Consider the following 13445-nt stretch of genomic DNA (forward strand, 5'->3'; position numbering starts at 1 on the left):
GCTTCACCGACAACAATCCAACCATTTCCAGAAATTTTTTTTCGCGCAATGGGTCATGTTGATTTTCACGTAGCCAGCTCTACCTCAATAAGTGAGCTTTTAATGTAAATCGCTAATCATTTCAAAGAGTTGACGTAAAATCACATAATATACTAAGCACAGTAGTTTGTATGAATACAGATAACGAATGATAAGGAGTTATCACGCACGTTTTCCGTTCACGAATCCAAATAGTTTTCACAGGTAAGCAGGAACGTTCTGTCTCCTCCAAACGGTTAGCTTATTCTCTTTCTCTTCGGTATCAGTCGGAACCACGCTAGGCAATTTGCTTTAGTGATGAAATTAATTGAAATTTCTCTACTTATAGCGGGGGAGTGCCATAATCATTCTCTGTTGCTTCGTGCCAGGCTAACCGGTTCGAGATCTGTGGAAAATGGCTGAGGTGTCTAGTCATACTGAAGAGTGTGCAGAGTCGTTCCCGTCGTGGTTGAGTCGTGAATACTTTGAGAGTGTCGTTCGTGAGAAACTTTGTGATGATTCGATTGTTATCACGCGCATTGATGTCGCACCGGCTGCAGAGAAAGGAGAGCATTTCCTTTGCGCCATTTATCGGATTCAACTGGAGTATAAGCGGGCGGAAGACAGTGATGCGCAGAGAGTAAGCTACGTTGTGAAAGCACGGTTCGAGAATAAGGAAAATCAGACGCTCAACGATGCACTCGAAACACAAGATGTTCTGGGCCGAGAAATGTTTATGTACAGCTCGGTGCTGCCGAAATTATCCAGCATATTGGCAGATATCGGACAAAAAGCTCAACTCGTTCCAGAGATAATAAGGGTTGATTATCGGAAAGGCTGCATCATTTTCGAAGATCTGTGTTATCGCAGGTTTAAAATGTGCGACAAGATGGTGGGCTTAGATTTGGAGCACATCAAACTTGCATTAAAAAGATTAGCTGCTTTCAACGCTGCTGCAGCAAAACTGAATGAAATCGAGGAAGGTTCCCTGCAAAAGTTCAACCGATGCTGCTTCTCTGACAGTGGTTTGGAACCGTTTTTCACTAGCCAAATGGAAGCCTGCGGACGCGCTGTTCAAAAATGGAAAGGCTTTGAAGGATATGGAGATAAATTACTGGCTCTCGCTCCGAAAATCATGGAATACGGACGGAGGTTATTCGAGCCCAAAAGTCATCACTTCAATACTCTCATTCATGGAGACTTTTGGATAAATAACATGATGTTCAGATATGATGCGAACGATCAGCCAATCGAAAATGTCCTTATCGACTTTCAGTTCAATAGTTGGACATCACCTGCCATCGATCTTCACTACTTCCTTAAAACATCCGTAAATGAGGACCTCAAGTGGGATCATGAACAGGAGCTTGTACGATACTATCATAACCATTTAGCGGAAGATTTGAATGCGTTGCAGTTCAAAGGGAGGATTCCAACCTTTCAGGATTTTTGGTCGCAGTTTTTGGACAACAGTTTTAATGGTAGATCTTAGGGAAGTATTGGGAAGCTCTTATTAACAATTTTTGTTTTTATTCGGTTTCAGAAGTAACGTCTGTTTGTATAGTTGTGCCTTTGATTCTAAACGAACAAAAGTCAGACAGTGCCGACCTTTTAGAAAATGATGATAACACTATGAAGTCCAAGGAAGCTGTTTATAATCAAACACGAATAAAGACGATAATCCAAAAGCATCTGCCAAGTTTTGATAAAAGAGGGTTATTGGATTGAGATTGGATTTTCATGTTGTTTCAGTGGAAACAGATTTTAAATTATTATATTTTGCTTCTTTTTGGACTGATCAATGTGCATATTGCATGGGATAATAAATGGTTTTTCTTTTGTTAGAACATTGAATGAAATTGTGCTGCCCAGGATATATCCTGGAAAAGGCTTCTGATGTCTTATTTGCGTGAGTCGATCTTCACGACTCAAAATATGACTGCCTTTTGCTGGTTCACTAAATTATTATTTATTTTTTATATTATTTTTGCTATTTTCGGACCATGGAGAGAGTCAAATTTTAGGAAACCAGCATCTGCAAAGCCGGGAAGAATATTAGGCTATATAGAACTGACCAGGTACCAAAAGGGCGCGTCTATAAGGAAGCCCAACAAACTTCAATGATGATTCCCCCGATAAGGTGCACTAGCAGAAACGTGGTGTTAGGGAAATGCATAACGGCGCATTGTATATTTCTATACACCGTTCCGAAGTATTCTTATTATTTCCGAGTTATCACAATCTCAGCAGATGCCGGATTTTACCTAATACTAGCACTAAGCATCATTTAGGCTCGGACGAACCTGCCTACTTAAAAACTGAAGGTGCGCTGGTGGTAGTGGCCGGTGGTAGGTCAGTGGGAGAATCCGTCGAGAACTCCCCGCAACATCGAGCACGTATGCAGAATGGTGTACTTCTGCATGGTTTGAACCAGACTGTGCGAAAGTCCCAGGACATCAAGAAAAACCGTGAGGGATTTAGGTACAATACCCATAATATACGCGGAGCGTATATTATGGGTATGGGTAAACTGATGTATAGGGTCTTGTCAACAAACATGCTTGGTGATGTATTGCACCAGTGCCATAACAGAACAGCCAGAAATGAGATGGTCCAACATCTCTAACGCCGAACCACACATTCTGCACTGGTCGTTCGCCATCCGTTCTTTCATGATGAGCTTTTTATAAGCTCGGGTGGCGACCACGCCATCCTGAATGGCACATATGAACCCCTCCGTCTTATCAAAAGGCTCCCCAACACAGTCATTTGTTCGACAAATGGCTGCCAAAGACAATTCACGTGTTTGCCGTGCATTGCCTTCGACTTCCATTCATCGATCCGCTCTTGGTCCAACTTCACCCCACTCAGAGGATTGAAAGATCGATCCTTCAAGTTAAGTGGAGTCAGTTTACAGTCTGCCTTACAGACAGCCGCACGCAAGGGACTCGCCTGCTCTTTGTTGAAAAAATAAGCGCGTAGCGAGTCCACTTGGCGATGATGTTGTGCCGCCACGTCAACCACGCCCCTATCTCCGATGGCACGAGGCAGGTTCATCCGCTCCACGGCAGACTTTGGATGATGCATTCGGAGTTTGGACATAGTTGTCGGTATCCGCCGTTGGATGTTTTCCAGATCAGTCTTCGTCCACGGCAATATTCCGAATGCATAAGCCAGTGAAAAAAAAAAATAAATATGAAATGAAAAATTGAAATTAAAATGAAAAGATAAATAAACAACGAAATTAAAATGATGTGGTTGCCTGTTTTCTGGCGTTGCTCCAAGTATCTCGAGGAACCCACAAGATTTGTTGTGTCAGCCGGATGTCCATTTGACGAATTGGGGTTATTCTTTGTATTATTCTGTCAAGACTGCTTGCGTTCCTGTAGCTTAATTTAACGGAAGGTGCGCCGTTTCGGTGTAAAATTGACACTGGGTAATGTCGGCTAAGCCCGTTGCTCGCTGTTATAATGTATTACTGGATTTGTGGCCGCTTTGGTGTTAAACTGCACAACGCTCTAGAAATTCCAACCACAGCTGGAATCTCTTTATCACGGTTCTCTGTATCAGAACCTGGTAACACGGGAAAACCTTTGTTCACGACCAAGTTAAGCTTTCTTGGCGATTGATTCCGCTAGTTGAACTGTTGTCCTTCGTTTGTTCAACTGTTGGGGTCACCACTTCAGGGTATCGTTTACCCAATAAACCGTTGCGACTTCCTCAATCGAATTTTGGGATTTTATTCCATTAAATAAAAGAATATGCTTTTATTATATTTGCTAATTTAATCTATTTTATCCGAACAATTACGTCTTAGTTATAAAACACAAAAATTAGAATATATTTTTAATGTAAGTGTGGCTGACTTGGTAAAAATTTGATTCTGCTTTTTTTATTAAAGTTGCCAACGTGGCAACTTTGACCCTGTCACGCCGTCAGCTGTTTCAGCGGTCCTCCAATATATCAGCGGAGGCGAATTCTCTATGGCGTTCGAAGTTCGTGCCTTTGATGTGCCGTCACACCCTAGTGCACAGTTAGATACTAGACAGCAACCTCACTCCCCCTTGCTCCTCAAGTAGGGAAATCAGTGCGAGTACACACGATTTCAAATTGTTTTGCCCTTGAGCATGAGCGAGATGTACCGAAAACCCGATCAGCTGCGTTTGACATACCGCCCGGACTTGCCAATGTATTGGTGAGATTGGCAAGTTTTTGCTTATGTATAAGTGAATACGTGAAACAACTTTTTGCCATATGGGTGAGCACGCCGTAGTACCAGAATAGCAAAAGCTCACCGATCTCTCTCTTACCAATACGATTTGACGAAGATTATGCCTTTTCCTTGTTTAGCGTCTCTGATGTGTACAGATAAGCTTCTGCAAGCACATTTGCAAGTGGGGTCATTTTTGTAAGGGTACTGCCTATAGTAGGTCTACTGTGCCCTAGTACCTCGGTCACGAAACCTTACCAGGGGTATACTGGTACCATGGGAACCGGGGTAGCCCCTGGACTCATATACTTCGGGAGAATTCCTGTCGTATATGAGTACAGCTCGGTTGTTTGCGATTGGCCCCCTAGTGGGAGCTTCATGGGGGTTGTTGGTGATGCTCAAGCGAGAAGAGACCTTCGGGCCTCGGCGTGGTGTTCGGTTTCAACACGGGTGGCGTACTCCTTAGTTCGGTAGAGATTTAGGTAGGTCTTGCATCCACCAGTATGAATGCTAAGCCATGTACTTGGTATAGACTGGTACCGTTGTGGCTTGTCACAGCGGGGCTCTGATTGTGGTGAAAAAATCAATTCGTGTCTTAAGTAGACCGTAGGATTAAGTCTCCACGACAGGTACTTACGTTAAAACCCCAAGGACTTAACTGTCAGCGCAACTGAAATCGATGAGGCAATAAAACGAATGAAATTGGGGAAAGCCACAGGACCTGACGACATCACATCTGAGCTCTGGAAAACGAAGAGCTGGGACCCAACACTTTGGCTCAGTGAATTCTTTAATCGGGTTATTGAGAAAGGAAGAACACCATCTGGCTGGCAAGAAAGTACCCCTGTTCCAATATGGAGAAAGGTAGCCTAGTATTATGTTCAAATTACCGTCCGATCCGGTTACTTTCCCATACCATGAAGATGTTTGAACGCATCCTTGACAACCGTATTCGCGAAATTGTTGAAATAACCGTGAATCAAGCCGGATTTGTCAAAAACTGCGGAACTACTGACGTAATACACGCTGCGCGGTTACTCATGGAGAAACACCGTGAGCAGGATCGCCCTCTTTACATTGCATTTCTGGATCTAGAGAAAGCCTTTGACCGTGTGCCACACCAACTCATCTGGTATGCTTTACGATAATACTTAGTCCCAGAAGAACTCGTGCGCTGGGTTCAATTGCTCTACCACGATCCGAAAAGTAAAGTTCGAAGTATGGCGGGTGTATCAAAACCACTTCCTGTCTCTGTTGGTGTTCATCAAGGAAGCGCCCTCTCACCACTCCTCTTTCTTCTTGTTATGGACACCGTCCCACGGGATATCCAACGTCCAGCGCCCTACAGACTGCTTTATGCAGATGATGTTTTCCTAGCATCTGATAGCAAAAATGACCTCGAGCAACTTGTGCAAAAATGGAATGATCGCCTCATGCAACACGGTCTCAGATTGAATTTGAGTAAAACTGAATTTTTGACCGATCCCCATGAAACAGGCACAATCATTGTCAGCGGCAGTGATCTGCCCAGAACTGAGCGATTTAAATACCTCTGGTCAACGCTATCAGTCAATGGAGAAATGCGTTATGAAATTGCTTCACGCATTAACGCAACCTGGATCAAGTGACGTTCCACAACTGGGGTTTTTTGTGATCGACGTATCAACGAACGTCTCAAATCTAAAATTTACCGCAATGTCGTCCATCCTGTCGCCCTCTATGGCTCTCAGTGTTGGCCAACTATAAAAGAACGGAACAGAGGCTGAAGGAAAAGAAGAAGAAGAGTTATAAGTAGGTCAAAGTATTGAACGTAGAGACGTAGAGATCGTAGGCCGTGTTCTTAAAAACTCTATCTACAAGATTGGATCTTCGTTTTTTTTTGCAAAAATAACTTTCTCCCATTCCTAGGAAAAATAAAAGGATCACATTTTAACATTGATTTCTTTTACAAAGTTATATTTTGTTCATTTTGTTCACAAATATTACAATCATAATGTTTTGCAGACAGTTACGTTTTTCATTTCAGATTACTCAGAAATTGAGTAGTCACATATGCATCCATACTGGACTTTTCATATATTTTATTTAATATTCTCTATCAATTTGTATTCTTGTGGTAATTTATTAATTTTTTTGGCAAATATTTAATAAGTAAAACAATTGATTGACTCAATCCTCGTCAGCTTATTTACCCTACGCGTTTTCTTTTCGTTCCTCTCATTTTTTCAACACTCTAATTCGCAACACTTTTACTTTATATCTTTTGTATATTTTTAAATTATCCGTAACATTTCATGTGGGTTGTTTTTATTTTTATTTTGTTTCACTTTTGTTTGAGTTAACTATGTAAGTTGCGTTTTTTGTTACTTTCACACTGAATTGTTATCAATTCATTTTATATCAATTTATTTCTCTAATTTGACTAAATCGAACATGTTTTGTTCATATCCTTTTTTGTGTATGCTTTTTAATAAACGTCTTCAATTAATTTTTTTGTTTTGTTGTTTGTTCTATCTACGAGATTGGTGTTTTTGGTTTTAAGAACTTACGACGTTATTATCTAGTTTCTATCATATAGACTAGGGTATTTTACCGTTAATTCTAATACTTTTCCTTTCCGATTAAGAAAAATACTGATTTTTCTATTGTTTGTTCGATCTTTTTTGTTTTTACATATATTTTTTGACTTTTTTATTGCTTTGTGGTGAAATAATGAAAGATTATGCCAATTATAAAAGTATGGGAAACTTATAGCTGAAATTTTGAAAAATTGAGTAAGTAGTTATATTTTGGACAATTTACTTTTCGTCGAGTTTGACGCATTTCCATTTTCCAAAGATTTTCTCGACATTTTTCAAATTTTAGCCATTTATATAATATCATATTTTTAGCAGAATATTTTCGAAGCTTAGGGGATGAATGGGGTTCTTTGAATATGGAGAAGATGAAAAAGGTATTGCGAAACTGAATAGTTGTCCTACCACTTAACAGAGTATAATATATGGTAAAGATGCATCTTATTTTTAAAATGATGGCAGACATTACAAATAGAATTCGTTGGAATACAAAGTTTCAAATTGACCATTCAAACCAAAATGAAAACCTTTGTAATTGAGCTACTTTAAGGTAAAAGTCTACATTAGAAGCCCAAGAAACCAAATTTTACAATTTTTTTTTATCTGAGCTCCTTTTCTTACTAATTAATTTCTCTTTTGAGGGTACAAAAAAAATATTCTTTTAATTTTCATCAGTTTGTTATTTTATAGGGAGCCTCAAAGTTGACACCTTGAAAAGTATCTCATCCCATGATGGACAAAAGTTTAAAACAGAAAATTCAAATTCGGTTTTAAAGTGTAAGGTCCTTCGCCTGAAAATTGGCCAGCGGTAATGAAAAATTGATGCTTTTTCAAAACGCATTTAGACGTTTTAATGTTTGATTTTTTGAATATCTTTGGATCTATCTATGTAAGCCAATGAATCCAAGAAATCCGAATTTTAGGAAGAAGGGGGCATGCGGCTGCGAGAGCAACTGCGAAGAGCGGGCTCACGTTTAAAACCGTTTTAAACTATTTTAACCATCAAGTGTTTCCGAAATATTTTAAGAGGTTATTTTTAAAGGATGGAGTTGAAAAATGTAAAAAAAAAAAGGATTTTTTGATATTTTTAATGTAGACTAGAACCCTGAATGTAGATAAATATAATTAATTTCCACTGGACAAATTTGCCAAAATTAATATTATAATAAATAACATTTCGAAGTAACTATTTGGAATTTTGCAGGGGACCAGTCATGTACATACATATATTATCAATGCCTTGCGATAAATACCCATGGAGAAGGGATGAAAATTAAGAAATCGTTTTGTATCTTTCATTCAAAATGTTCAACGCTTATCTTATATTTTTATAAAATTTACCAATCAATAAGTAAGAAAAGATGTATTATTGAAAATGTATCAATAAATTGTTAAATTTTGCTCGCTACCTTCTTCTAATTTTCTATACTCTGTTTGAATTAGTCTTATTTATGATTTAAAATTATTTTGATTAATTATTAGAAGCAGTTAAGGGAAGCAATATTTAATGAAAGTAAGAATCGGTGCGGAAAATATAGAAGGAGATAAAAAACCTGATATACTGACAATGCAGGGAAATTGTGTTAATGAAATCATGTAGTCTGGAAGTTATGTGAAGTGTGAAACTTTGAAGTTGCGATGTAATGTTCAGAACATTCAATTGGGAACAGAATAATTTAGGAAATTTAAATTCCATCTCTTTTTTGCAAGATTGAAAATAATCTCTTATTCGATTGGAAATTATGCGTACGGCCTACAAAGCAATGTTTATCAGAAGTTCTGGTTCAATAACACATTTTGTACACTCCATTGAGAACCAGTTGCCAAAAGCAGTCTCGGAAATTTCAAAATGTGACTTTGATAAAGAAATGTCGTATTTTGCCAATAGAAGGCGACACTTAAATATATCTTGTGTTGTACTTATTGCATCGAGTCATACTATACGACGATTTGAAGACGAGAATCTGCGCTACAAGTGTCTTTTTGACAGTGTTGTGATCGTACGTTTCAGTCTCAAGTTATAGCGCGTCAAAGATGGAGTCCACCAAGCAAGAAATTCGTCATCTTTCACGCTTTTACTGCCTGAGAGATAAAAATGCAACGAAGGTGGCCGAAAAAATTTGTGAAGTTTATAAGTCCGATACTGTAACGATTCGCACAGCACAGCGTTGGTTCGATCGATTTCGTTCTGGTGTAGTGGATGTCGAAGATACACCCCGTACTGGTAGGCCCAATCGTCGTAGAAACCGATAAAATCTTCGAAATCATCCAAGTAAACCAGCATGTGAGCATTCGCTCGATTGGTCAGGAACTGGGTATAGACCATAAAACCGTTTGGAACCATTTGCAGAAGATTGGATTCCAAAGAAGCTGGATGTTTGGCCACACGAGTTGACGCAAAAAATCTCTTGGACCGAATCAACGCCTGCGATGCACTGTTGAAACGGAACGCATTCGACCCATTTTTGAAGCGGATGGTGACTGGTGATGAAAAGTGGATCATGTACGGCAACCGCAAGCGAAAAAGTAGCGCGGCGAGTCGGATCAAGTCATCGCCAAGCGCGGATTGACGGGCAGGAAAGTTTTGCTGTTTGTTTGGTGGGATTGGAAGGAAATCATCCACTATGAGCTGCTCAACTACCCTCAATTTGGTCCTCTACTGTGAGCAACTCGACCGTTTGAAGCAGGAGATTGACCAGAAGCGGCCAGAATTGGTCAATAGAATTGGCGTTGGGTTCCACCAGGACAACGCTCGGCCTCACACATTTTTGATGACTCGCAAGAAGCTACGGGGGCTCGGATGGGATGTCCTATCGCACCCACCGTATAGTTCGGACCTGGCATCAAGTGATTACCATCTCTTCCGGTCCATGCAAAACGCTCTAGGTGCTACTAAGTTCGCCTCAAAAAAGGCTTGCGAAAACTGGCTGTCTGAGTTTCAAATAAGGAAGGGGGGGGGGGGGGCGTTTATAAGGGGGGATAATGAAGTTGCCTTCTAAGTGGCAACAAGTTTGCGAACAAAACGGTGCATATTTGACTTAAATCGGATAATTCTAAGTATGTTAAATAAAGCGTCAAAATTCGATCACAAATACGACATTTCTTTTTCCCAACCCAATATGAAGGAGATTCAAAAATTGAAGGCTGTTAACTAAACTTTGAAAATCGATCAAAAGGGTTGGATATCGATGTTTCTATCGTCGACTGCAAAAAAGGAACCTTACCTAGAAGTAGTGTGCTGCATATGAAACATGATTAACCATAATACACCCTTATCATGGAAACCATAATAGGCAAAATTTAACGGTGCAGGACAAAAAGAAATAAGAATGCTTTTCATTACAGTTTGCACGCGCTCAACTAAATTGGAATGATCTAGCTCAAGGGCGATGTTCAACTTAAATCTGAAAGAAAGTTGCGATGAGTATTCCTAAACAAAACATGTGAAAGTATAAGAACAACCAACCAGCATTATTTTGTGATCCAGTGAGTTGGAGTTCAAGATTGCACTTAAGGGAGGAAACCACACTGAGAGGTTTTTGAAAATCGACTTATTGCATAGATTGTTAGCCTAGCTATCCCAGAATACGCTGTAGAAATTTTGGATTTTATAGGGGTAGAAGCGAACGATTATCGGATACAGGCGGTAGTCGCTTTATGTCCTTACGAAATCCACCAGCGTTATGGAAACAGAGTGTTTATTTTGGTTTGTTGTCACCGTATTTTGTTCGTAATTAAGAGTGATAAATGTCTTCATATCCCAATTGGGATTATTCAAACAGTTTTTTCAGGGGCGTTTTTCTCAAAAAGATATGTTTCACATTTGCGGGAATTCTAGTTCAGAAAATAATAAATCAATCATTATGAAATTTGGAGGTATGATTCTTTACAAAATTACCAAGAATATGAACCAACATTTGGGAAGAAATCATATTTTTAATTTTTTGCGTAATTAGTGAACAAAACAAAGCTGAAAATCGAAATATTTTCCTTAAACACCTGTAAAATTTCCAATTTTGAATATTTTCAGTTGCATTGAGGTTCATCTGATTTCCGACAGAATGGGCATTTTGGAGCGATGGGTTGAGTGTTTTGATGAGCTGCTCAACAACCAAAATATCGTCAGTGCAATCCATCTTCTTAAAAATTATAAGTCGTCAGAAATCGATTGAATTACAGCCGAATTGGTTAAATAGGGACGCGATCAACTACACCAAGTGGTTCATCAACTACACCAAGTGGTTCATCAACTGATGCTCAAGGTGTTGAACAGCGAATCAATGCCTGACGACTAGCAACGAGACATTATCAGTCCCATACATAAAAAGGGGGATATCACGCAGTGCAGTAATTATAGATGTACCACGTTGCTAAGTACCATCTATAAGATATTCTCCTCTATCTTGCTAGGCCGGATAGCCCCATACGCCCAGAACATCATTGGCCCATACCAAAGAGGCTTCACTCCAGGCAAATCAGCAACAGATCAGATTTTCTCTCTGCGGGAAGCGATGGAAATATAGGATAGGAAAAACTGTTGGAATATGGACATCAGTTGCGCCATCTTTTCATCGACTTTAAAGTCGCCTATGACAGCATAGCCAGGGTAAAACTGTACACGGCCATGAGAGAATTCGATATCCCGATGAAAATAATAAGACTGACTAGGCTGACCCTGACCAATGTGCGAGGCCAAATAAGAGCAGCAGGATCACTCTCGAGACCATTCAACATCAACAACGGTCTAAGAGAAGAGGATGCCCTATCATGCGTCCTCTTCGACCTGGCCGTGAAGATAGTAATTTGCGATGGAGACGTAAGTGCGAGAGGCACCATCCCCAGTCCGCATGTATTCCTCGGAAACCTGGGTTCTTAGCCAAAAAATAGCGAATTTTTGGCTCGTTCGAGAGAATAATCCTCCGAAGAATTTTTGGCTCTCTACAAGATTCCGTAGCCTACATAACGACGAAATCTATGAACGATACCACAACCCCACTAAAAAATATCAAAAAGTATGTGAAAAAAAGCCCTTCTAATATGGGTCCCACCTTTAAAGTATCCCCCATTTGTCATAAAAAACGAATAACAAATTCTCTTGCTAGCGAGATGTCAATAATGTCTCCTATAGGGATTGATCTGAGGATTATCACTATCACTAGAAGACGAACATCGAGGGCCCCTTAAATCTTCGTTATGGGCGAAAATTCCAATGGCATAAGCTGGTGGTGGAAGCGCAGTATGTGTCTTAGCGGGGTTTGCAGAATCGGCAGTTCAGTATTCAATAACTACCTGCCTAATTGTGGTGGCGGATGGCTCAAGTGGTTAGAGCGCTAGGCTGTTGTAGCGGAAGGCCGCGGTCCAAATCTCACTGGCGGCAGAAGGATTTGTTATCGTGACTGGAAATCGGATACCAGTCGACTCAGCTGTGAATGAGCACCTGAGTCAAATCAGGGTAATAATCTCGGGCGAGTTCAATGCTGACCACATTACCTCCTACTGCTTACTGTAGTGTACCGTTATGGTCTTTAATGAACTGCTCCAACACACTTCCAATATGGATTCTTGTGTTTTCACGATTATTATTAATTGTGGTGAGTTGTCATGAAGAATAATATGTTAGCAAAGAAAATTCACTAAGAGTTATTAAAATCGGTTGAGCAGATCCTGAGACAAATTAGCGGTCAGTTGAACAAAATTTAAAGTTTTTTGCGTTTTATTTGTTGAATATCTTGGAAACGAGTTTTTCATTCGTAATCTGCTATCCTTGAGCCATATAAAAGTAAGGAAATATCCTTATTTGAGAAAGAAGAGACACACAATAGAGGCTGTGAGAGCAGCTGCGAAAGTCGAAAAGGCGTTCATGCTTAAAATCCTTTTATATTATTTTAACATTTAAATTTTTAGCCAAAATATTTTATGAGGGGGTTTTTGAAGGTTTATGGAGTTGAGAGTTACTGGTCCTCCAGGGTGACAACCTGTTCACAATATACTATTATATTGGAATGCGAAATTGAGCTTCGGATCGGATTGAATATACAAGGACAACTACGAGTTTAGAACTTAGAAAGAATTGGTGTGCTACGAGTGAAAACTCCATGTTCAACATTTGCATAATCTTCAGTGGAAATCGGGAACGACTCATTGCTTTCAACGTAAGGATAGCAAAATCTTGGGCTATAGTCTTCACCATATAACTAACGAAAACGGAAGCAGAACTAGTTTGCAGTAGAATTGTGTCAATCGGATCAATTTATTTCCCACACCGTAGGATTCACAAGAGAACGATGTTCAACCAAATCGATCACGCGTTCATACTGCGGGGTAAATTCCCGCATCGACCACCATTACGTCAGGTCAAGATAGCTGTGCCAGATAGAAAATAATGGGAGCACCAGGTTCATACTAGCCATCAGATTCGAGCTCTCTAATGAAGAAATGGTATTGAAATATGTCGGAGAAGAACAAATCCTGCAGACGCAATTGCTGCAGAGAAAACCATTGGACGCGAACTTAAATGCAAAAGGAATAAATATGGTTTGACGAAAAGTACCAGCAGGCAATTGAGGAAAAAAGCGCTACATATACATACCAGGAGCGACCCAGACGATAATTAAGACGTGCCGTTGGCAAAATCTGCTAGA

At 39.9% G+C, this 13445-nt stretch overlaps 1 protein-coding gene across 1 annotated transcript; it reads left to right on the top strand.

Annotated features, from left to right (window-relative positions):
* Positions 1–357: 357 nt before the first annotated feature.
* On the top strand, positions 358–1855 carry LOC119660363. The gene is made up of 2 exons (XM_038068871.1): positions 358–1499; positions 1562–1855. The coding sequence occupies exons 1-2, from the start codon at positions 434–436 to the stop codon at positions 1744–1746; spliced, it is 1251 nt and encodes a 416-aa protein (XP_037924799.1). The 5' UTR covers positions 358–433; the 3' UTR covers positions 1747–1855.
* The last annotated feature ends 11590 nt before the right edge of the window (positions 1856–13445 follow it).

This window comes from Hermetia illucens, chromosome 6, assembly GCF_905115235.1.
Source record: "Hermetia illucens chromosome 6, iHerIll2.2.curated.20191125, whole genome shotgun sequence".
NCBI classification, from domain to species: domain Eukaryota; kingdom Metazoa; phylum Arthropoda; class Insecta; order Diptera; family Stratiomyidae; genus Hermetia; species Hermetia illucens.